Raw genomic sequence first — 23,263 nt, forward strand, 5'->3', positions numbered from 1 at the left:
AGACATCGACGGCCTGCTCGAGGAAGAGGCGGATGTGCTGCGTCTCGACCGCCACACGCGTAGCATCGCTCCATAGCGCGGCCCGCTCCGAGTCGTGGGCGTCGCGCCGGTCGAGATCCACGGCGGCAACGCCCGGGCGATTGAAGTCCGCCGCAGCAAAAGGTACGGCGCTGCACCTCGATTTCTTCAGCGGGGGCGGCGATGACAGCTCTGCGGCGCGTGCCGGGTGCTCGCAGAAAGTTGAAGTCAAGTTGCTGTCCCCAGCCTCGAGAGAAACTCTGTGGCAGCCAGGGCCTGGACGAAGTCGTCTACCTCGTCGCTGCGCGACGACGACCTCGACGCGCGCGTGACACCTTTAGCGCCGCCGCCCTCGAAGAGGCGCTCCGAGACGATGCCGCCGCAGATGGTGAGCATCGGCGGGGGCGGCGCGGACCCGCGCCTGGGCATGGAGTACATGGAGACGGAGGAGCTCGGCGACGGCATCAGCATCAACCGCCACCGCTACAACACGGAGTTCGGCCACAACACCTGCGACTTCGTGTCCATGGAGGACCAGTCGCCCGAGAGCGTCGCGAAGCTCTCCGAGGCGCTCAAGAGGCAGCAGGAGGACAAGGAGGCGGCCAAGTGGGACGCGCGCGACGCCGCGGCGAAGACCCGCAAGGACGAGGTCATGTGGTCCTACGAGGTCGAGGACTGCGGCGCGGCGGAGTGCAACGGCCTCTACGAGCGGAGCGACGACTACGGCTGGCGCAACGAGGCGCCCGTCTCTATCCGGCGCCGCGCGGGGGCGATCGCGCGCGGGCGTTCCGCGCGCCCTCGCCCCGGAGAGTGGGCGTCGCGGTGGGGCGAGGGCGGAGAGTGGGTGTCGCGCCCTCCGCGCAGAGCATCGCTCGTCGAAACGTCGCGCCGAGAACGCGACCGCGCGCCGCGCAGGTCTACGTCAAGGCCAAGGGGTCCCCCAAGGGCTGCGACAAGGTCTTCTCCCTGAGCCGCGAGGAGCAGCCCGTCAACGAGGCGCGGACGGAGTTCAAGATGGGCTGGATCCTCGGGTGCATCGACGAGAAGAAGGCCTACTTTGGCACGCTGACGGACGGCCTGTCCATCCCCCACGAGCAGTGGCAGGCCCTCGCCGACGACGTCAAGTCGCCCGTGCCCTACTGCCGGTGGAAGTCGTGCACGGACCGCGCCAACGACCACAAGGTCATGGGCAACGTCTACTTCAAGCGCGGCCAGTACCACGAGGCCATCGCGGAGTACTCCGAGGGCCTGCTCTACGACCCCGTCGACGCGGCGACGCTCGCGACGCTGCTGAGCAACCGGAGCGAGTGCCGCATGCGCCTCAAGGACTGGCTCGAGGCGCTCGGCGACGCGGAGGACGCGCTCGACGCGCTCGGCGACGACCCGGCGCTCACCGCGACGACCGCGCCCATCGTCGAGAAGGCCCACAACCGGCGGGGCAAGGCCGCGCGCGAGCTCGGCCAGCTCGCCATCGCCGCCGACGCCTACGTCGCGGCCCTCGAGGCGTCCGCGGCGCTGCGGAAGATCCCGAACCTCAAGAAGGACGTCGCCGCGCGGCTCGCGCTCGGCGCCAAGGAGACGTCCGACGCGCTCAAGGAGGTGCGCGCCCTCGAGCGCGTCGCGGGCCTCGTCGGCGCCAAGGCCGCCGCGGCCAAGGGCGAGGACCTCCAGCTGCTCGAGACGAAGAAGTGCCTCGACGGCCTCGCGGAGCTCGCGGACGCCGCGATCTTAGATCGGGACGCGGGCGCCTGCGCCCGGGCGGCGAAGTTGTTGGACGTGCTGGCGCCGGCCATCGAGTCGCTCCAGCCGGACCTCAAGGGCGCGCTCGCGCAGCAGCCGACGCCGGCCGTGCAGCGCTACGCGCGCGCGGCCGGCGCGCTCGAGCTCCTCGCGGGCTTCGTCGAGGGCAACGAGACCCTCCACGCGAGCTGCGCGTCCCTGCCCCTCGTGCGCCTGCGCACGCTCGTCCGCGGCGACGAGGCGTCGCTCTGCAAGTTCGTCGACGTCGGCGGCGTGCGGCGGCTCCAGGCCGCGCTGCTGCAGGACGACATGCACTGCGCGTACCACGGCGCGGCGCTGCTCGTGGAGCTGCTGGGCGCGAAGCGCTGCGCGGGGCGGGCCATCAAGCAGTTCTTCGCGCCGCTCGCGGCGCCGTCCGCGGACGCGGAGAGCCGCGACTTCCACTTCGCCAAGAAGTTCGGCGCGCGCCTCGGCCGCGACTGCCTGGCGCGGCTCCAGAAGATGAGCGTGCTCACGCCCAAGGCCATGGGCTTCCGCATGGACACGGCGCGCTACACGAAGAACGAGTGGGCGACGGCGCAGCGCTGCGCGGCCGAGGCCGCGGCGCTCCTCTGCGAGCACAAGCCGAGCCGCGTCGCGGCCGCCAAGGTCCTCAAGATCTCGGCGCTCGTGAAGATGCTCGAGTCGCCGAACCGCGACGTCTCCGAGCGCGGCGCCCGGACGCTGCGGGCCGTGACGACGGACGCCGCCGCGCGCCGCGCGCTCGACGTCCGCGCGGGGTTCCGCGACCTTTTGAAGTACGCGCACGAGCTCGTCGCCTGCTCCGGCGAGGTCGCGCGGCTGACGCTGCGCATGCGCTCCGTCGACGACGTCGCCGCGCGCCAGCGCGCCCAGGAGGAGCAACGGGCCCAGTCCGCGAAAGCGAAAGTCGCGCGGGCCAAGGCGCGCGCGGCGGGCGGCGGCGCGCGCGCGGCCGCCGGCGAGCGGACGACGACCAAGGCCGACGCGATCCTCGGCTACCCGCTCAAGCAGATGTTCAAGGACGGCGCGACCAAGGCCGAGGATGACGATGGGGACGAGGACGCCGAGGTCCCCGCGCGACGAAGCACGGTCGACTGGGCGACGAAGCTCCAGACGGACGGCCAGGAGCTCCTCTACTACCGCGCGGACCACCTGGACAAGCGCAAGGTCGAGGACGCGGTCGGCGCGCTGGAGCTCGTCGCCGAGGAGCTCGAGGCGTTGGTCGCGGACCCGCGGCGCAGGGACGAGGTCGACGGCTGGATTTCGGCGCTCTCCGAGGACCGCGCGTGGGGCTTCCTCGCGCCCCTCATCCACGGCCCGCCGCCGCTCGCCGAGGCCGCGCTGCGCGTCCTGGCGGCCTGCTGCCTCGGCTGCCCGGACGTGGGCCACGCCCTCGTGGACTGCATGGCGTACCGTCCGCTCCTGACGCTCGACTCGCCGCGGGGCCACGAGCCGCTGCGGACGCACGTGCCCGAGCTCTACAAGACGAGCCGGAGGGCGCGCAACGCCGCGGCGACGGTGCTGGGCGCCTGCGGCCGCACGGCGGGCTTCAACCAGGGCGTCGACGACGACGAGCGGCGGTCCCTGTCGACGCTCCAGGCGCTGCTCGAGGCCGCGGACCAGGACCCGAACGCCGAGGCGACCGTCGCGGGCGCGGCCGCGGCGATGGCGTCCGTCGTCAACTACCGGCCCGAGCGCGTGCTCCTCGTGGAGCTGCGCTTCGTGGAGAACGTCATCGTGCCCATGTGGCGCACGGCGACGCCCCACGGCGAGCCGCGCAAGGCGCTGTCGTCGCTGCTCCGGGGCATGCTCCGCGACGAGACGTTCATGCAGAAGCTGCTCATCAACTTCGAGAAGCGCGGCCGCGTGGGGCTCTTCAACAGCCTGACCAACGAGCTGCGCTGCGAGGACCTCGGCGACTCGGCGCAGCTCTTCGAGCGCGAGGCCAACTCCGTCGACGCCATCTGGACGTCGTCCGACAAGAAGCGCGAGCAGCTCGAGCAGGACCGCGCGGACGACGACCTGCGCGTCGACGCCGTCGCGCGGTGCCTGGCCACGGCCCTGCCGAAGCGCGGCAAGTTCCTCGAGTTCGGCATGACGACGGGCCTCGTGTCGTCGCGTTTGAAGGACTTGGTCGACCGGTCCGTGTCGATCGTCGTCGCGGACCCGAGCGACAAGGCGCGCCTGGGCATCTTAGACGACCTGAAGCAGGTGGGCCGCGACCCGGACGTCAAGGACGAGGAGGACTACGTCTCCGAAGTGTTGGTCAACGGCAACGTGAAACTGGTGCGCGCGGACGCGCGCGCGAAGGCGCTCTCGGAGTTCGAGGCGCTCAAGGAGATGGGGCCCTACGACGTCATCTACCTCCAGAACGCGAAGGACTACGTCGTCGACTTCGAGCCCTTCTTCGCCGACCTGGCGAAGCATTTACTGGTCAAACCGTCGGGCAAGCTCTGCTTCCTCGAGGACAAGGACTTCGGCTTCGTCCTCGGCGACGACGCGGTCCACGCGGGGCTCGTGGAGGACGACGCGTCGGGCGAGTGCGTCGTGCTCCAGAAGGGCCGCGACCTCTTCATCTTCGGCTACGAGGACGGGCCGGGCTTCCCCCTGCCGGGGAGCCCCATCCCCGCGCCGCGCGCCAAGAAGGCGGACGCGATGCTCAAGGGCGGCAAGGAGGCCGGCCTCCTCGACCTCGACTAGGCCGCCCCTTTTTTTGCAGACGCGCTAACGGACGACTAGTTACTCCGCGCCGTCCCCGGCGGCGCGCGCGGCGCGCTTGGACTCGCGGATCTCGAAGGCGGCCGTCGCCTTCTTCTCCTTGCGGCGCTTCGCGAGGCTCGTCGCGTCGTCGAGGCGGATGGGGCGGCCCTCGACGGGCTGGCCGTCGAGGGACCGCAGGGCCGTCGTCGCGTAGAGCGGGTCGCTGTAGGTGCAGAAGCCGTAGCCCTTGGACTGGCCCGTGAACGAGTCGCGGACGATTTTCACGTGCGTCACGGGCCCCACCGCGCCGAAGAAGGGCTTGAGCGTGTCCTCCGTGACGTCGTAGCGCACGTTCGCGAAGAAGATGCGGTTCGGCACCTCGGCCTCGCGCTTGCGCCGCGCGTTCGCCCCGACGGACCCGCCCGTGTTCTTCTCCGTGACGCGCCGCCGGTTCTTCTTCGTCACGCCGTGGCGCACGACGAGCGGAGCGGCGGTCCGCGTCGACGGGGTGGTCGTGTGGGGCGCCAGGAAGGCGCGCGCCGGGGCGAGGAGGAGGGCGGCGGCGCCGAGGAGCAGCTGTGTCGAGGCCACCATGCTTGCTTCGCTGCGGCACTGCCTCAGCACTGTCGAGCGCGCGACTTCAACTTGAAGCCTGCGGCTCTCGAGGTGAGCTGCTCTCCGCAGCGTTGCCTCGGTTGCTGCCCGCCTGTCTGGTCTCGCAGAGCTGCGCTGCTTAAGCTGCCCGCCTGCTTGAGCTGCCCGCCTGCTTGAGCTGCCCGCCTGCTTGAGCTGCCCGCCTGCTTGAGCTGCCCGCCTGCTTGAGCTGCCCGACCGCTCAAGCTGCCCGCCTCCGAAGCCATGGAGTCCAAGAAGCGGCCGAGGACCGAGACGCCGCCGCGGAAGCCGGCGAAGCAGCCGAGAGAGACGCCCACACCGGAGGCGGCGGACGCGGACTGGATGGACCGTCCTCGGTCGTTCGCGAACCTCGCGAACCTCGCGGCCGCGCGGGCCCTCGACGTCGCGCGCGTGCGGCCGCTGCGCGCGTACGTCGCCGCGCTCCGAGAAACCGCCAAGGACGCGACGCTGCCCGACTTCGATCCGCTGGGCGGCGGCGTCGATGCCACGGTGCTGTTCCTGATGGAGGCGCCGAGCGGCAACGCGTCCGTCGCGCGCGGCGGGAGCGGCTTCATCTGCCCGAACAACGACGACGTCACGGCCGTCATCGACGCGGAGCTCAAGGAAGCGGCGGGGCTCGCGAGGGACCGAGTCGTGGTGTGGAACGCCTGCCCCTTCTACGTCGGCAGCGCGACGAAGATTCGCAAGCCGACGCTGAAGGACATGAAGCCCTACGCGACGCACCTCGTCTCCCTGCTGAAGCTCCTGCCGAAGCTCAAGGTCCTCGTGACGCTGGGCGCCGTCCCGCGCGAGTTCTGGGCCAAGCAGTGCTTCGGCGACGACGACCTTCGGTCCCGCATCGTCGAGGTGCGGCCGCGGCGTCCCGCCGCTTCGAGGGGCGTAGAGAGCATCCGTCGTAGGCGACGGGGCCCCTCACGGTGATCCACTCGCGGCACCCCTCGCTCCAGTCGATCAACCAAACCAAGGGCGCGCGAGGGGCGCTCCTCCGGTGCTACGCGCGCGCCTCCGAGCTCTCCCGGGCGCCGCGCCCCCGCGAGTGGACCCACGTCGATCGCTCGAAGAACGAGCACCTCGCACTGGACTTATGACTCGCGTAGTCGCGCCCGCGTATGGGCGAACATCAGGACCACAGTCTGGACCCGAATTACGAAGCGCTGGTCCCACAACAACAACACGAAGCGGCGGCCGCGGCCGGGGCCTGCGTCGGAGGCGCGAGGGTTTCGCGTTGGACTCGCGCGCGACGGTCGAAGGCCGGTCGATGCGACGTGCGCTCGGACATCCAAGGAAGTACATTAACTTGCCACAGAAGGACGATTAGATCCTTGTTCGGCTTCAACTGCGAATGTTTATGGGAAGGTCATCATCATCGCGCGCGAAACGGACATTTTTTTCCGGGACGCGGCGCCGCGCCTCAGTCGCCGCCCGACGACGCGTCGTCGCCCGCCTTCCCGGACACTCGCCTGATCGCTCGTCGCTGGAGCATGCGGCCGACCTCGAGCATGTCGCCGGGTCGATTCTCCGCGCGGATGATGTCGTCGGCGAGCGCCGCGATGCCGATCTCGTCGAGCTGGCGCTCGATCTCGTCGTCCTGGGCCTTGATCTCCTTGCGGTCGAAGGCCGCGGGGATCGTGAGGCCCGTGCCCTCGCAGTTGACGCAGACGTGCTTGCCGTCCGCCCTGGCCGCGTCGGCGCCCTCGCAGGTGTGGCACTTGCTGCCGTCCGCGAGGAGGCCCGTGCCCATGCAGGTCGCGCACTTGAGGTAGCCCGTGCCCTCGCCTACGCGGATGACGGGTGGGGGAGGGGGGCGGGCGGCGCGGAAGGGGTTTCGGGGCGCGGACGCACAGTAGGCGCAGACTACGCGTTGTTTCGCATGAAATCTGTTGTTCTCGTAGACGGCCAGCGTCCCGGCGACGCCCATGGAGCCGCCGACGAACGCCGCCGCGCCGTCGCCCACGAGGCGCACGGTGTCGAGGTCCATGTGTCTTCTGACGAGCGACCGGGGCGCCGGCGCCGGGGCGCCCGGCGCCGTGAAGGATGAGACGACGGCGAGCGTCGCGAGGGACAGCTTGAAGAGCTGGACGCCCATGTCGGCGGCCGGCGACGCTTCGACGCGTTCTTTCTGGGCCCAGCTCGCGGCTGCCTGCTTCAAGCGCGTCGGCTGTGGAGCAACGCGATTTTGTCGCCAGCGTCATATAGAAAATAGTTATATTATGGAAAAATTAAAGTCAGTCGCATATTCCAGCGATTTCATTGGTCGAGGACAGAAGATAACACGTATTCTTTGTCCGACGCCACACGCTGCGGTACCTGGAAGTATTTTTGTGAATGGGTGGCCTCGGGACGCCGCCAGGTGCCCTTCATCGCAATTTTGAAGAAAATGGTGCGTCTCGGACAAAAGATCGCTACTCTGGTTTTCATAGCTTGACTATTTTCTATATGTACCCGGCCGCCGCGCGCCGACGACTCGGCGCCCGCCGGCGTGCCCGGCCACCCCCAGCCACCTACGCGCCCGATCACACGGACGATTACGCGAAGGCCGGTCAGTGGTGCCCCTTGGACGCGTTGGGGTCCTGGGACGCGGTCTTGTCGAGGTAGGAGAGCGTCTCCTCCGTGCCGCGCTTCGTCTCCTGGGTGACGCGGGCCTGGAGCATGGCCGCCGCGCCGAAGCCGATCTCGGATCTTCCCCGGCGCGCGGCGGCGCCGCCGCCGTGGGTCTCGGACGTGTGGGGCATCATCTTGACGGCGTTCGACGCGAGCGTGCCCACGGTCAGCGCGGCCTTGTACTGGAGCTCCTCGTCCGTCGTCCGCTCGCGGCCCAGCCGCAGCAGGGCCTGGATGCCGCCCTCCTGGGCGATGGCGACGTGGTTCTCGAAGTTGTCCGCGAGCTTGAGGAGCGCGAGCCCCGCGTAGTGGCGCGGCTCGGCCTGGATCGACATCATGGCCACGAGGGGCTTGAGCGCCCCGAGCGCCACGAGGGCGACCTGGAGCTCGCGGTCGCTCGCGAGGTGCGCCAGCGCGAAGGCCGACACCTCCTGGCACTCCACGTCCTCCAGGGACGCGATCGCGATGATCGCCTCGAGCGCGCGGTCCGACGCGAGGTGGCTGTGGAACTCGACGGATTCCGCGAGGCGCGCGAAGAAGTAGGCCGCCGCGCGCTTGATCTCCAGGTTGCAGTCGTAGACGATGGCCACGAGCTTCGAGATCGCGCCGAGCTCCACGAGCTGCGCCTTGACCTCGCCGTCTTCCGAGAGCGAGCCCAAAGCGTAGACGCCCGCGAACTGGCACTCCTCGTCGTGGCTCTGGAGCAAATTCAGCAGCGGCTCCAGGCCCTGCTCGCGCATGATGCCCAGCTTCGTGATGGCCTGGGGCCCCAGCGCGAGCGCGTTCAACGCCAGCGCCGCGCAGAGCTGCATGCGCGCCTCCGGGAAGCGGCACATGTCCACGAGGGGCCGCACGGCGCCCTCCTCGACGATGCGCTCCTTGTTCGTGCCGTGGTCGCCCAGCGCCAGCGCCGCCAGCGCCAGCGACGCGTAGCGCTGGATCTCCATGTCCGGGAACCGCGCGAGGAACATGAGCGGCCGGATGGCCCCGAATTCCACGACCTTGGCCTTGTGCTCGCCGCAGCTCAGGTTGCAGAGGCTCAGCGTCGCGTAGCGCTGGCAGGCCACGTCCAGGGACCGCGCGAGCTTGAAGAGCGCCGGGAGCGACCCGCCCAACACCGCGCGCGCGCGCACCTCCTCGGACTGCGTGAGGCACGCGAACGCGCGCGCGGCGTCGCGCTGCACGCGCGCGTCCTCGGCCTCGCCGACCTTGGCCAGCGTCTCGATGGCGCCCTCGCGCACCAGGTCGCTCTGCAGGTCCAGCGCGTCCGCGAGGTTCGCGAGCGCGAAGACCGAGTCGCGGACGACCTGCAAATCCGTGTAGAGCGCGAGCACGAGGATCGTCGTCAGGCCGCCCTGGCGCAACAAGCTCGCCTTGTTCTCGACGCTCAGCGTGAACGACGCCAGCGCCGCCGCCGCCGTGCGCTGGTACTCCAGGAGCGGCGACTGCGCGAGCTCGAGGAACGGCGACACCATCTGCTCCTTGACGATGTAGACGCGGACCTCCGGGTGCGACGACAGGAACCGCAGGCCCATGGCCGCGTAGCGCTGGCAGACGTCCTCCTCGCTGCCGCACAGGTGCACGAGCGCCTGCAACGCGCCCTGGCGGTACGCCGTCACGTGGTTCTCCTCGTTCGACGTCACGTTCGCGAGCGCGCGCGCGCTGTCCTGCTGGATCTCGTCGTTCTCGACGCGCGCGAGCGTGCAGAGCACGGGGATGCAGCCGTTGGACACGAGGGAGATCTGGTTCTCCGTCTCCTCGCTCAAATTCGCCAGGAAGCCCGCGACCTGGCACTGGAGGTCCTCGTTCGCGCGCGACGCGTTCCGCACGAGGGGCGGCAGCGCGCCCGCCTCGACGAGGGGCCGCTTGAGCTCGTCGTGGAGGCTCAGGTGGCGCAGCGACGCCGTCGCGAGGCACTGGAGGCTCAGCTCGCGGTTCTTCGACAGCGCGACCATCGCGTCGATGCCGCCCTTGGCCGCGTAGACCAGCTTCAGCTCCGGGTTCGCCGCCAGGTCCCGCAGCGCCGTCGCCGCCTGGCGCCGCGTCGGCACCTCCTTGGAGTCGCGGATCTCCAGCAGCTGGAAGAGGGCCTCGAGGCCACCGTTGTCGACGATGCCCTGGTGCGCGTCCTTGTTCGGCGTGAGCTTGCGGAAGCTCAGCGCCGCGTTGTACTGGCACTCGCCGTCGGGCCCCAGGGCCAGATGCACCAAACCCGGCAACCCGTCGGAGATGATCGTCGACTGGTGGTGGAAGGACGTCAATAAGTTCGCGATCGCGCGCGACGCCTCGCGGTGGATGTCGACGGAGTCGTGGTCGATCAACGCGACCATGCAGCGCGACCCGCCGTAGGCGGCGACGTGCGTGTGCGTCGTCATGTCCTCGGCCAAGTTCGCGAGCGAGCCCATGGCCTGGCGCGCGGCCTCGCGGTCGCCGCACTGCGCCAAATGGACCATCGCCGGCAGGCACACCTTGGCGACGTCCAAGCGCACCTCGGGCTCCAGCGTCACGTTGCAGAGGCACGCCGCGACCTCGCGCTGGATCTCGAGCTCCGCTGAAAGGCCCGCGCTCGCGAGCGCCGGCAGCCCGCCGCTCTTGACGAAGCGGCGCCGGTTCTCCGGCTCGTTCGTCAACCGCCGGAGCGCCGCGAACGCGAGGCACTGGCTGTGGATGTTGTTCGACTGGGCCAAAAACACGAGCGGCGGCACGCCCCCCGCGCGGCCGATCTGGGCCAGCAGGTCCGGGTCCGAGCTCAAATTCGCGACGTTGAACGTCGCGTACTCGCGCACGGACGCGTCCGGCGAGTCCGTCGCGAGCGCCATGAGCACCTTGAGCGCGCCCTTGGCCATGACCGCCGGGTGGTTCGCCTCGTTGGACGTCACGTTCACCAAAACCATGAGCGCCTGGCGCTGCGAGTCGAGGTCCTTGTCGTCCGACGCCAGATCCAACACCGCGGGCAACCCGCCGTGGACGATGATCTGGACTTGAGTTGTGGGGAAGTTGGCCATGTTCCCGAGGCAGATGCAGGCGTAGCGTCGGACGTCAACTTCAAAATCGCGCAGGAGGCCCAGCGCGGCCTGCAACCCGCCGCCGCGCGTCGCGACGGACCGCGTCTGGATGTTCGCGGCGAGGTTCGCGAGGGACATGATGGCGAAGCGCTTGCAGTCGACGTCCACGGACTTGCAGAGCTTGATCAACGCCGCCGTCGCGTTCGCGCGGACCATGGCGATCTGGTTCGCGGCCGCGCACGAGATGTTGTAGAGCGCGAGCGCCGCGGACCGCTGCACCTCTAAACGCCCGTCGTCCCGCGCCGCCATGGTCACGAGGGGCCCCAGGGCGCCCGCGCGCACGAGGGGCACGCGGTTCATGCGGTTGGACGCCAGGTTGCAGAGCACGAAGCCCGCGAAGCGCGCGCACTCGGGGAACGCGTCCGCGTCCAAGGACATGCGGATGAGCGGCAGGATGGCGCCGTGGCGCACGACGTGCTCCTGGTTCGACTTCTCGTTCGTCAGGTTCGACAACGCCATGGCCGCGTAGCGCCGGCAGAGCTCGCTGTCCGGGTCGTCGAGCATCTTCACGAGCGGTCTTAACCCGTCGAGCTTGACGACCTTGACCTTGTTCGCCTCGTGGACGCAGACGTTGCATAAAGCCATGGACGCGAAGCGCCGCACCTCGGGCTCGCCGCTGCGGCAGGCGTTGATGAGGAGCTGCATGCCCCCCGCCTCGACGACCTTGGGCTGGTTCGCCGTGTGCGCCGAGAGCCGGCAGAGCGCGCGCGCGGCGAACTGCTGGCACGACGAGAAGGGCGACTCGAGGAGCGCGATGAGGGGCTTCAGGGCCCCCAGGTCGACCATGGTCACCTGGTTCTTCGTGATCGTCGACAGGTTGCCGATCGCGATCGCCGCGTCGCGGCCGCAGTTCTCCTCCGTGTTCAGCGCCAAATCGAAGAGCGCCTCGAGCTCCGACGGCCCGAAGACGCCGACCTGGTTGTCCGGGTGGGCGCTGATGCTGCAGAGCGCGCGGGCGACGTCCATCTGGATGCCCGCGTGCGGCACGCGCGACAGCCGCACCAAGGGCGCGAACGCGCCGTCGCGGACGAGCGCGAGCTGGTTCTGCGCGTCCTCCGCCAGGTTGCCCAACAACCCCGCGCACTGGGCCAACAAATCCAGGTCCAGCCCCTCGGCCGTGCCGATGGTCATGTCCGCGGTCCGCGGGTCGTCGGGCTCCGCCTCGTCGCGGTCGCCCATGAGGCACTCGTAGACGGGCCCCAGGCCGCCCTCGCGCACGATGGGCCGCTTGATGCGCGAGCTCAGGCTCAGGTGGCGCAGCGCCGAGATGCCCAGCACGCGCAGCTGCAGGTCCTTCTCGCGCGCGACGGCGATCATGCACCGGAGGCCGCCCTCCTCCGCGAAGGTGACCTTGTGGTCCTTGTTCGTCGCCAGGTCCCGCAGCGCCGCCGCCGCCTGGCGCTGCGTGTCCACGTCCCGCAGGCCCACGAGCCCGATCAGGGGCTGGAGGCCGCCCTTGGCGACGATCGTGTCGTGGTTCGCTAAATTCGGGCTCAGCTTCCGGAAGCAGAGCGCCGCGTTGTAGAGGCACTCCTGGTCCCGGCTGCAGGCGATGGCGAACAAGGACCGCAGGCCGTCCTCGGCCATGAAGATGCTGTGGCTGCCCTCGGACGACAGCAGGTTCGACATCGCGCGCGACGCCTCGCGGTGCACGGATACGTGGCGCGACCGCATCAGATAAATCAGCGTGTGCATGCCGTTGAGGTGGTGGCCGATGGCGCGGTGCGTCATGGGGTCCTCGGCGACGTTCGCGATGGCGCCGCACGCGAACCGCGCGACCTCGACGTCCGACGACTGGCAGAGCGCGAGCAGCGGCTGCGCGGCGCCGGAGAGGATGATGTCGGCCCGGTTCGCGTCCGCCAAGGCGAGATGGCACAAGCACGCCGCGACCTCGCGCTGCGTCTCGAGCTCCGGCACCATGGCCGCCGTCGACAGCGGCACCAGACCGCCGCCGCCGACGATCGCGACGCGCGACTCCGCGTGCGTCGACAGGTGGCGCAGCGTCGCGCAGGCCTGGCAGCGCGCGTGCTTGTCGTCGTCGCCCGCGAGGAGCACGAGGGGCGCGATGATGTTGCCCGCGACCATGACGTCGTGGTTGTCCGTCCGCGTCGCCATCTTGTTGCACGCGAAGACGGCGTCGAAGCGCGTCTCGAGGTCGTCCTGGGTCATGGAGTCGACGAGCACGGACAGCGCGCCGGCCTCGAGCACGGCGTCGTGGTTGTCGTTCTGCGTGAGCAGGTTCCCCAGCGCGAGGCACGCGTAGCGCCGGGCCTCGAGGTCGTAGCCGAGGTCGTCGACGAGCTGCATCTCCTGCTCCGTGTCGTCGTTGTCCTCGTTCTCGATGTCGCCCAACAGCCCCGCCGTCGACACGACGGCGTGCGTCTGCTCCAGCGGGCTCGGCGGCGCGCCGCCCTCGGCGGCCAGCGACGGCGCGCCGTCCGCGCCGATGCGCGTCCAGCGCCGCCGCCCGCCGCCCGCGAGCTCCACGAGCACGTTCGGGCCCTCGGCCTCGAGCAGACCCGCGTGGTTGCGCCAGTTCGTCGCCATGTTCAGGAGGCCGCACGTCGCGAAGCGCGCGACGAGCGCGTCGCCGTTCTTCGCCGCGCGGACCAAGGCGACGCACGTGCCCGAGTCCAACAAAATGTCGTGGGTCTCGTGGTTCGCGGCGATGTTCGCGATGCAGCGGCTCACCTCGCGCGCGAGGCCCACGTCCGCCTGCGTCACCAAATCGTTGAGGAAGCCGGCGGACGCGTCGGCGATCCACGGCGTCGACTCCCGGCCCTCCTTGGCGCGCCGCGGCGGGTGGGCGCCCAGGGGCACGCCGCCCGACGCGAGAATGGACATGTGCGTCTTCTCGTTCTCGGAAAGGTTCGCCAGCGCGCCGCAGGCCTGGCGGAGCGTCGGGACGTCGTCGTCGCGCGCCAAAGCGACCAGATGCTGGAGCGCGTCGCTGTCGGAGATGTCGACCTTGTTGTCCTCGTTGAGGCTCAGCGAGTTCATGGCCGCGGCGGCCTCGCGCCGGATCTCGACGTCGTCCGGGTTCCGCGCCGCGAGGCCCAGAGCCTCCAGCGCGCCCGCGACGACGATGGGCCGCCGCGCCTCGGGCGCGGAGCTCAGCCCCCGGAGCGTCGACACGGCGGCCTTGACGTCCGCGCTCTCCTCGGAGCAGGCCAGGCTGATGATCGGCGGCAGGCCGCCCTCGGAGACGATCGCGGGCCGCCGCACGGGGTCCACGGCCAGATTGCAGAGCGCGTAGGCGATGCACCGCTGCGTCTCGAGGTCCGCGGCGTTGCCCACGGTCACGAGGGGCGCCAGCGCGCCGCCGTCGACGACCTCCTCCTGGAGGCTCCGGTCGCTCGCGATGTTGCCCAGCGTCACGGCCGCGAACAGCCGGTACGTCGTGTCCGCCGAGCACAGGAACGAGATCAGCGTCTCGATGTCCACGGACCGCAGGAACTGCATGGGGCTGTTGCCGATGCAGCCGCACAGGCTCAAATTGCAGAGCGTCGCCAGCACCTCCATCTGGACCTCGACGTCCTGCGACGACGTCAGCGCGAGGAGCGGCTCCAACCCCCCTCTTCGCACGATCTCGTCGCGGAGCTTCGCGTCCGTCGACAGGCCCCGCAGGCCCTGGACGCCCCGCAGCTGCGCCGCCGGGTCCGGCGACGCCGCGAAGGCCACCAGGGGCCCCAGGCAGCCGTGGAGCAGGATCTCCTCGTGGTTCGCGGAGTTGCTGCTCAGGTTCGCGATCGCGAAGCAGGCCGCGTTGCGGATCTGCGAGTCCTGGTCCTCGAGGAGCGCGGCGAGGAGCTCGACGATGGCCGCCTGGACGAGCTGGGCGTGGTTCGCGCGCGTCGCCGCGACGTTGCAGAGCGCGAAGACCGCGTAGCGCTGGCTGTCGAGGTCGCCGTTGTCGCGGCGCGCGAGCGAGATGAGGGGCTGGAGCGCGCCGGCCTGGAGGATCTTGGCCTGGTTGCCCATGTTCGTCGCCAGGTTCGCGACGCCCATGGCCGCGTAGCGCTGGCAGAGGAAGTCGGGCGAGCTCAGCGTCGGCACGAGCGGCAGCAGCGCGCCCGCGGCGACGATCGCGGCCGTGTGCGAGTACTCGGCGGACAGGTTGGCGATGGCGCGCACGGCCTCGCGCTGGACGTCGACGGACTTGGACCGGAGCACGAACTTGAGGTGCTGCAGCAGGCCCGTCTCGATCATCGGGCCCTGGTTCTCGAGCGACTCCGCCAAATTCGCGAGCACGCCGCAGCTCTGGTGGGCGATCTCGACGTCCAGCGAGTGGGCGAACTTGATGAGCACGTCCATGCCGTTGTGGCGCACGATGCTAATCTTGTTCGCCTCGCTCAAACTCAAATTGCGCAACGCCGCCGCGAGCTCGCGCTGCACCTCGATGGAGTCGCTGTCCGCGAGCGCGAGCAGCGGCTGCAGGCCCTTCATCTCGACGAACTGGAAGCGGCACTTGGGCGTCAGGCTCAGCTGGCGCACGGCGAGGCACGCCTGGAGGTGCGTGTCCTGGTCCTTGTCGCGGAGCAAGGTAACTAACGGCCGGAGCACGCCCATGCGCTCGAGCACGCGGTGGTTCTTCTCGTTCGACGCCACGTTGTTCAGCGCGAAGGACACGCAGCGCCGCGTCTCCAGGTCGTCCGACGTCGCCAGCGGCATGAGCGCGGCGACGGCGCCCGAGTCGAAGAGCTCCTGGTGGTTCGTCGTCACGATGGCCAGGTTCCCGATGCCGAGCGCGCCGAAGCGCCGCGCGACCGTGTCCTCGCCCCGGGCGAAGTTGACCATCTGGGGGATGGACCCGGCGCGCTGGAGCGCCGCCTGGGAGTCGCGCTTCGCCGCGAAGAGGGCCAGGGCCCGCGCGACCTCGCGCCGGACCTCCGGGTCCGGCGACTCCGCCAAGAGCAGCAGGTACCGCAGGCTCCCCTCGTCGATGAGGCGCCGCTGCGTGCGGCCCTCGACCATCTCCGCCAGGTTCGCAAGACAGGCGCAGGCGTGCGTCTCGCGGACGACGTCGCGGCTCTGCATCAGCGCGATGAGCGCGCCGATGACGCCCGACCGCGCCATGGTGACCTTGTTCTCCTCCGCCAGCGCCAGGTTGCAGAGCGCCGCGGCGACCTCGCGCTGGACCTCGACGGACTCCGACTGGACCGCCAAAATCAACGGCTCGAGCGCGCCCTCGCGGACCAGCTGGAGCCGGATCGTCTGGTGCGTGCCCAGGCCCCGGATCGCGGCGATGGCCTGGAACTGGACGTCCGTCGACCCCGCGTCCGTCGAGGGGAAGGCGTAGCGGATGAGCATCTTGAGGCAGCCCGCCTGGACCACGGCCTCCAGATTCTCGCCGTTGGAGCACAAATTGCCGAGCGCGAAGATCGAGTACTGGCGGCATTTCACATCTCTATGCTTGCCGAACGCGGCCAGCGTCGGCAGCGCCTCGGCCATGAGCGCCGGGTGGTTCGCCTGGCACACGGCCAAATTCGCCAGGATCAACAGGCAGTAGCGCACGCACTCGAAGTCCGACTTGGACTTGGGGTCCAGCGCGAGGTGCGCCTCCCCTACTACCGGCTCCAGGATGCCCGTCGCGATCATCTTCGGCTGGTTTTGGAGGTTCGAGGCGAGGTTGCAGAGCGCCATGGCCGCCATGCGCTGGCAGCGCTCCTCCTCGGACCGGAGCATGATCATGAGGTAGCGCTGCGCGCCCGCCCTTAAAATCTCGTCGCCGTACTCGATGTTCGCGGCCAGGTTGCCCATCGCGCGCGCGGCCTCGCACTGCACGAGGGGCGCCTGGCCCACGAGCACCTCCATCAACGCCGGCACGGGGTTGTGGTCCATGATGAGCGACGTGTTCTCGACGACCTCGCACAGATTCGCCAGCGCGCAGCACGCCATGCGCGCCGTCTCGACGTTCGCGTCGCGGATGGCCGCGATGATGGGCGGCAGGCCGCCGTTCTTCGTGATGTCGACCTTGTTCTCCTCCGCGAAGGACAACGTGCAGATCGCCGGGATGACCTCGACCTGGATCTCGGGCTCGTCCGTGCGCGCGAGGTAGAGCACGGGCTCGAGGCCGCCCTCGTCCGTGACCTGCTTCCGCACGTCCGAATTCTGCGCCACCTTGACCAGGGCGTAGGCCGCGTACTGGCGCACCTCGGCGTCCGGCGCGTTCGACAGCGAGATCAGCAACGGGAGCATGCCCTCGGCGACGAACGCCGCGTGGTTGTCGACCGTCGACGCCTGGTTCGCGATGGCCAAGACGGCGTAGCGCTGGATCTCGAGCTCGATGTCCTCGGACCGCGCCAGCGTGCACAGGGGCTCCAGCACGCCCGAGTCCATGAGGGGCACGCGGTGCCGCTCCTGCGTGCACAGGTTGCCGATGCCGAGCGCGCCGACGCGCTGGCACGCCGTGTCCTGGCTCAGCAGGTAGGAGATCAGGAGCTGGTGGCCGCCGCCCTTGACGATGAGGTCCGACGTCTCCGAGTCCGACGCGCACAAGTTCGCCAGGAGGCGCCCGGCCTCGCGTTGCACCTCGACGTAGCGCGACCGCATCACCGCGATCGTCGGCCGCACGCCGCCCTCCCTGGCAATAATCTCCTGGTTCTCCTCCATCTCCGCCAGGTTCGCGAGGCAGGCGCAGGACTGGGCGGCGATGATCATGTCGTCGCTCTGGCAGTGCGTGATGAGCGGCGGCACCGCGCCGCACTTGGCGATCTCGAACTTGTTCTCGTCGCCGAGCGACAGGTTGTTGAGCGCCGCGCAGACCTCTCTCAAAATCTCCACGTCCTCGGACGCGAGGAGGCGCGTCAGGGGCTCGAGGCCGCCCTCCTGGACGACCTTCATCTTGTTCTCCGCGGACACCGATAGACCCCGGAGCGCGGCGGCCGCCTGCTGGTGCACGTCCGGGTCGTGGGCGTAGGCCAGCGTGATGAGGGGTTGCAAACCGCCCTGCTCGACCATGATGCCGTGGTTCGTCACGGCGCAGCTCAGGTTCGCCAGCGCGCAGCCCACGTAGTACTGCGACATGACGTCCGCGGAGTTCGACAACGAAAAGAGCGCGTGGAGCACGCCCTCCTCGATCATGACCGCGTGGTTCGCGACCGTGGCGCTCAGGTTCGCCAGAGCGAGCACGGCGTAGCGCCGGCCCTCGAGCTGGCCCCGGGGGTCGTGGGCCAGGGCGATCAGGGGGCGGATCGCGCCGGCCTGGACGACCTTGATCTGCGACGCGATGGTCGTCGCCAAATTCGCCAGACATAGCGCGGAAAACCGCTGGCAGTTGATGTCGTTGATCTCCAACGCTTTCACCATGGGCAGCAGCACGCCCTCCTTGAGCAGCGTCTGCTGCACGTCCGCGTTCGACGCCAAATTCGCGATGGCCCGCGACGCCTCGCCCTTCGTGTTCACGTCCTCCGAGAGGGCCAACGCCACCAACGGCGCCAACCCCCGCTCCTCGAGCAAGCGGCCGTGGAGCTCCGCGAGCTCGACCAAATTCGCGATCGTGCAGCACGCGTGGCGCTCCGTCTCGACGTCGCCCGACAGGAGCATGGCGATGATCGTCGAGATGGACCGATCGCAGATCTCCATCTTGTTCTCCTCGACCGACGACAAACAGTTGAGCGCCGCGGACACCTCCCGGAGCACGTCGATCTCGTCCGTGCGCGCCATGAGCACGACGGGGTCCAGGATGCCCTCCTGGACCACCAGAGGCCGGTACTGGGGCGTGATGCACAAGCCCCGCAGGGCCGACATGGCCTGGCGCTGGGCGTTCATGTCCTCGCAGCAGGCCAGCGCCACGAGGGCCGCCGCGCCGCCCTCGTCGACGATCTGCTGCCGGTGGTTCGCGTTCGCGGCGATGTTCGAGAGCGCGAACGCCGCGTAGCGGCCCGACTCGATGTCCTCGGTCTTGAGGAGGCACATGAGCGCGTTGATGCCCTCGGACTTGACGATCTCCTCGTGGTTCATGGGCTCCGCGGCCAGGTTCCCGATGGCCATCGCGCAGTACTGGCGGCCGATCAAATCGTTGTTCTCCGCGGCCGTGTAGTCGATGAGCGTCGTCAGGCAGCCCTCGGCGACGATGGCGAGGCGGTTGAAGCTCGCCGACGCGCAGTTGCCGATGGCCAGGGCGCTGAAGCGCTGGGCCTCGTTGTCCTGCGACCCCGCGAGCAGGTTGATGAGCGACTTGATGCCGCCTTTTTTGACGATGCGCTCGTGGAGCTCGACGTGCGTCGAGAGGTCGCAGAGGCCGAAGGCGACCTCCTTCTGCTCCCGGGGCCGCCGCACGCGCCGGCCCTTGGCGATGAGCGCCTCCAGGACCTTGGCCATGGCGCCGCGGTCGTCGTGCGCGCGACGTGCCGACCGTCGCCGCCGCGCTTAGGAGTGTCTCTCCGGTGCTGCGGCGCTGCGGGAGCACCCGCCGGCCGCCGCGAGAGCCTCCGGCCGCCGCCGCGCGCGTCGGCCGTCGGCCGCACCCAACGTCGGGTGCCGGCAGCCCGCGCTACCCGCCGTGCTATCTAAGCGGCCGGGGCAAGCGAAGTGCAACTGGTTCAACGACGGCTGATTCGGCGCATTTTTGGCTGCGGACGGCTCTGGGCTCCCCATCTGCGGCCTCCGTTCGTCATGTACGACGTCCTCGTGCCGTCGACGAAGCGGGACCCGAGGGAGAAGAAGATCCTCTACGAGATCCGCGTCATCTCCGAGGAGCGCTGCGGCCGCTTCGAGGTCAAGGACCGGGCGTCCAAGGCCTGGAGCGTCTGGAAGCGCTGGGCCGAGTGCCGCAAGCTCTCCGAGGCCCTGAAGAGCGGCGTCGTCGTCGCCGGCGGCCTGCCCCCCTTCCCCGAGCACGCCAAGCAGGCCGTGCTGACGCTGGGCAAGGGCAGCGAGAAGCGGCAGGCGGAGCTCGAGGTCTGGCTCAAGAAGCTCTTCGCGGCGCTCTGCAAGGACCGGGACATCTTCTACGACCACCGCCTCGTCGAGTTCTTCGGGGGCTACATCTGCCCGGACAAGGTCGAGGCCGAGGTCCGGGAGGCGTCCGACGAGCCCATCATCCTGGGCCCGCCGCCGGGCGAGGCGCCCGCGGCGCCGCCGCCGCCGCCGCCGGAGGAGAAGACGGAGGAGCCGGCGGCGTCGAGCGGCTACCCGGACTACATCCACCGCGTCGCGGGCGACGGCCTGGCCGTCGCCCACCCCGACGAGGCGCGGCCGAAGCGGCGGCCGTCGGCGAACCGCGTCGGCCCGCCGAAGACGTTCGAGATCCCCATCCCGGGCTCCCTCGTGCGCATCGGCGACGACGTCATCGAGCCCCTCCACGGCTGGCAGGGCCTCGAGTCGCGCAACGCCGTCGGCGTCGTCGTGTCGTCCGCGTTCGACCAGGCGACGAAGTCGACGTCCGTCGTCGTCGCGTTCAACGCGCCCGCGCGCTTCGTCGCCGACGTCAGCGAGCTCGTCGCCCAGGACGACGACGACGCCGAGGCGGACCTCGTGGGCCGCATCCTCAACGCCCACAACGACTACGAGGGGCTGGCCTACGCCAAGTACAAGCCGCACAAGCCCTTCAAGACGACGGAGAGCTCCAAGGCCCAGAGCCCGCGCGGCTACCAGTTCAGCGACGTCATCGCCACGCCCGAGACCATCCACCTGGAACAGAACGAGAGCTTCACCTACGTCTCCACGCGCACGGGCGCGAAGACGACCTACACGTACACGACGGAGACGGAGGACTACTCGACGCCCGCGCCGGAGCCGCCCAAGAGCAGCAGCTGGCTCTGCGCCTACCCGCAGGCCGACGACGCGACGCTCACGGACGAGGACGAGCAGATCCCCATCCAGCGCTACCCGGACGCCGCCGGGGACGGCTACGAAGACGACATGTTCAACATCATGCTCTGCAACTCGTCCACCGTCGAGGCCATTTGAAAGTGCCCACTCGAGCGCCCGCCCCGAACTGCCCCCCGCCTTTCCGTTGCTCATACATGTGCATCTCATGCATGGGCCGAGCGAACGTCGAGACTTCTTCTAGGCGGGCGCGAACGCGGCCGGAAACGGCGGGACGCTCCCGGCGAGCGTCGCTTCGTGTTCGAGGGCCCCTCCGTCGCCGACGGAGAAGGACGCGACGGTGCTCCCGTGCTGTCCGGCGACGAGGAGCGTGCCGTCGGAGGCGAACGCGGCGCCGCGGGGGAACGCGTCGACGTCCTCGGTCCGGCGCGACGCGACGAACGGCTTCAGCGGCTCCGACACGTCGACGGACACGACCGCGCTGTCCTCGCCGCGGACCGTCGCGAAGATGTAGTTGCCCCGGACGAGCAGCTCGGCCGCCTTGGACCTGTTCGAGGGCGCCGATGGCAGCAGGGAGACGATCGGCCCCGGCTCGAATTCGAGCTCGCCAGAGGCCTCGGTAAAGGACCAGGCCTGGAGAAACGATCCCATCTCGTGCAACACGTAGAGCACGTTGTGCGACGGGTGCTCCCGCGCGTGCCGCGGCCCGGCGCCGGGCGGCGACGCGGCCGAACCGACGCGGCGCAGCCGGCCGCTTCCGTCGTAGCGAAACCCGTAGATCCGATCGCCGCCGAGGTCGCAGGCGAACGCGATCCCCGGGAGCCGATGCGAGACGACGACGGAATGGATGTGGCTCGCTCCCTGCCGGCCGTCGGGGTCGACGTGCGACGGCGCATCTACAGCAGCAGAATCCTCTAGCGTGAGCCCGCAGCCATCGCGCCGCGAGAACGCGGCGACGGACGCGCCGCTGGAATTCGTTCCGTCGTCTGGTGCTGCGTAATTTGCGATCAGCATCAGCTGGCGATCGGGCGAGAGCTCCATGTACAGCGGCGTCTTTCCTCCCGAGGGCTCCGACGCCACTAGCGCGAGCGCGCCGTTGTCATTGCGAAAGCTCGCCACGCGGTTCGTGTCGTGCAGCGCCGCCCAGGTGCAGTCGCCGTCGGTCACGAGCCACGACGGGATGCCGCCGGCGTCCACGCGTTCGAACTGCGGCCACGACAGCGCGCCCGTGGCATCCACTTGGACTGCCCCTATTAAGCGCTCGTTTTTGGGATCGTCCACGCAACCATGATCTAGCACGTCGCATCCACCACTGCCGACGAAGAACAGCTCGGCGCTGGCGACGCCGACGCCAGCCATCACTAGGAACAAGCGCATCATCGTTGGTAGCGAGGCGATTCTGCCATGCTGAAATCCTGGCTTATAATTGCCGTCAAGAAGGCATCAATAACAACCTAACGGTTGAGCAGCTAACATGGAGCTGGCCGTCAAGGCCATGACCGAGCGGCTCGTCGAGGACTGCGGCGGCTGGCTGCCGCTGACGATGCGCGCCTGGCGCAAGTACACGCGGCGGAAGCTCGAGAAGAAGCGGCCGGCGCCGGCGCCGGAGCCCGAGGAGGTCGTCGAGGCTGCCCCGGAGCCCGAGGAGGAGCCGCGCGTGGCCTGGGCGGACGCCGACGACAGCGGCGGCGACGGCGAGCTCTACGGCGAGGGCTACAGCGAGGGCAAGCTCGAGGACGACGACGACGACGCACTGTCCTTCGAGGTCGCGCCGGCGCCGCCGCGGCCGAAGCGGCGCATGAGCGGCTTGGAGCGCGACGAGGCCGTGGCCGCGGCGGCGCTGCTGAGCCGGCGGCGCGACGCGTCGGCGACCTACTTCCTGCACCAGCGCCAGAGCGAGACGACGCGGAACCGGTCCGGCGTCGAGAGGCGGCACCCCGAGCGCGCGCCGCCGAGCAAGCGGTTCGCGTGGCTCGACCAGCAGGGCGTGCCCGCCGCGCACGCGGAGCACACGGCCGCGCGGGCCCTGGCGCTCTTCCCCGCGCTCAAGTGCCTCGAGGTCGCGACGGGCGTCGCGCAGCACCTCTTCCTCGCGCTCGACGCCGCGGCGCTCGTCGTCGAGTTCTACCTGTCCAACGACGCGCCGCGGACGCGCGAGCCCGTCGTCGCCGTGGACCCCTGATGCCCCGTGCGCGGCGGCCGGAGCCTCGACTCGCTCGACGCCTTCGCCGCGCGGTGCCGCGCGGGCGCCACGCCCCTCGGCGACGTCGCGGCCGCAGGCGGCGTCGCCTTCGTCGCCGTCTGCATCGACGACGACCCCCGCGTCTGCGCGCGCGAGGCGCGCCGCAAGTGGCCCCACCTCGCCCACTTCTGGATCGACTCGAAGAACGTCGCGGCCGCGCGGATCGCGTTCGTGCCGAACCGTGCGGTCGTCCGCCGGGACCGGTCCGTCGCCAAGTGGTGGGACGGCTCCAACGGCAACGTGCTGCGCGGGCCCCACGGCGCGAGCCGCACCAACGGCTCCCAGTCCCTCGTGCGGGCCATCGCCAGCGCGCTCGACGACGCCTAGGCGCGCGCGCCCGCGGGAAGCCCCATGACGGCCGCCGCCGCGACCACCGCCCCGGACGGTGTCGCGCGCGGCCCGACCCCGCTTCCCGCACGTGCGGCTGCGCCTTAATTCAACGAGACGACGCGGCCTCGGGCGGGCCTCC

The 23,263-nt window shown here is 69.9% G+C and overlaps 4 protein-coding genes across 4 annotated transcripts; 1 reads left to right on the forward strand and 3 right to left on the reverse strand.

The window, feature by feature from the left end:
• Positions 1-4,620: 4,620 nt before the first annotated feature.
• Positions 4,621-4,842, reverse strand: AURANDRAFT_17171 (hypothetical protein; the record flags this gene model as incomplete). Its single annotated transcript, XM_009034527.1, has 1 exon — positions 4,621-4,842. A coding segment is annotated over one exon (222 nt), but the record flags the coding sequence as incomplete, so codon positions are not given.
• A 1,684-nt stretch (positions 4,843-6,526) lies between these two features.
• AURANDRAFT_60471 (hypothetical protein) lies at positions 6,527-7,201 on the reverse strand (the record flags this gene model as incomplete). Its single annotated transcript, XM_009034526.1, has 2 exons — positions 6,527-6,891; positions 6,958-7,201. 2 exons carry the CDS (start codon positions 7,199-7,201, stop codon positions 6,527-6,529), a joined length of 609 nt encoding a protein of 202 aa, XP_009032774.1.
• Positions 7,202-14,753: 7,552 nt separating this feature from the next.
• AURANDRAFT_19213 (hypothetical protein) lies at positions 14,754-17,741 on the reverse strand (the record flags this gene model as incomplete). Its single annotated transcript, XM_009034525.1, has 2 exons — positions 14,754-15,482; positions 17,244-17,741. Coding segments are annotated over 2 exons (1,227 nt in total), but the record flags the coding sequence as incomplete, so codon positions are not given.
• A 1,656-nt stretch (positions 17,742-19,397) lies between these two features.
• AURANDRAFT_60473 (hypothetical protein) lies at positions 19,398-20,693 on the forward strand (the record flags this gene model as incomplete). Its single annotated transcript, XM_009033960.1, has 1 exon — positions 19,398-20,693. The coding sequence occupies one exon, from the start codon at positions 19,398-19,400 to the stop codon at positions 20,691-20,693; it is 1,296 nt and encodes a 431-aa protein (XP_009032208.1).
• Between the last annotated feature and the right edge of the window lie 2,570 nt (positions 20,694-23,263).

The sequence above is a fragment of the Aureococcus anophagefferens genome (genome assembly GCF_000186865.1).
Source record: "Aureococcus anophagefferens unplaced genomic scaffold AURANscaffold_1, whole genome shotgun sequence".
In the NCBI taxonomy this organism is placed as follows: domain Eukaryota; class Pelagophyceae; order Pelagomonadales; family Pelagomonadaceae; genus Aureococcus; species Aureococcus anophagefferens.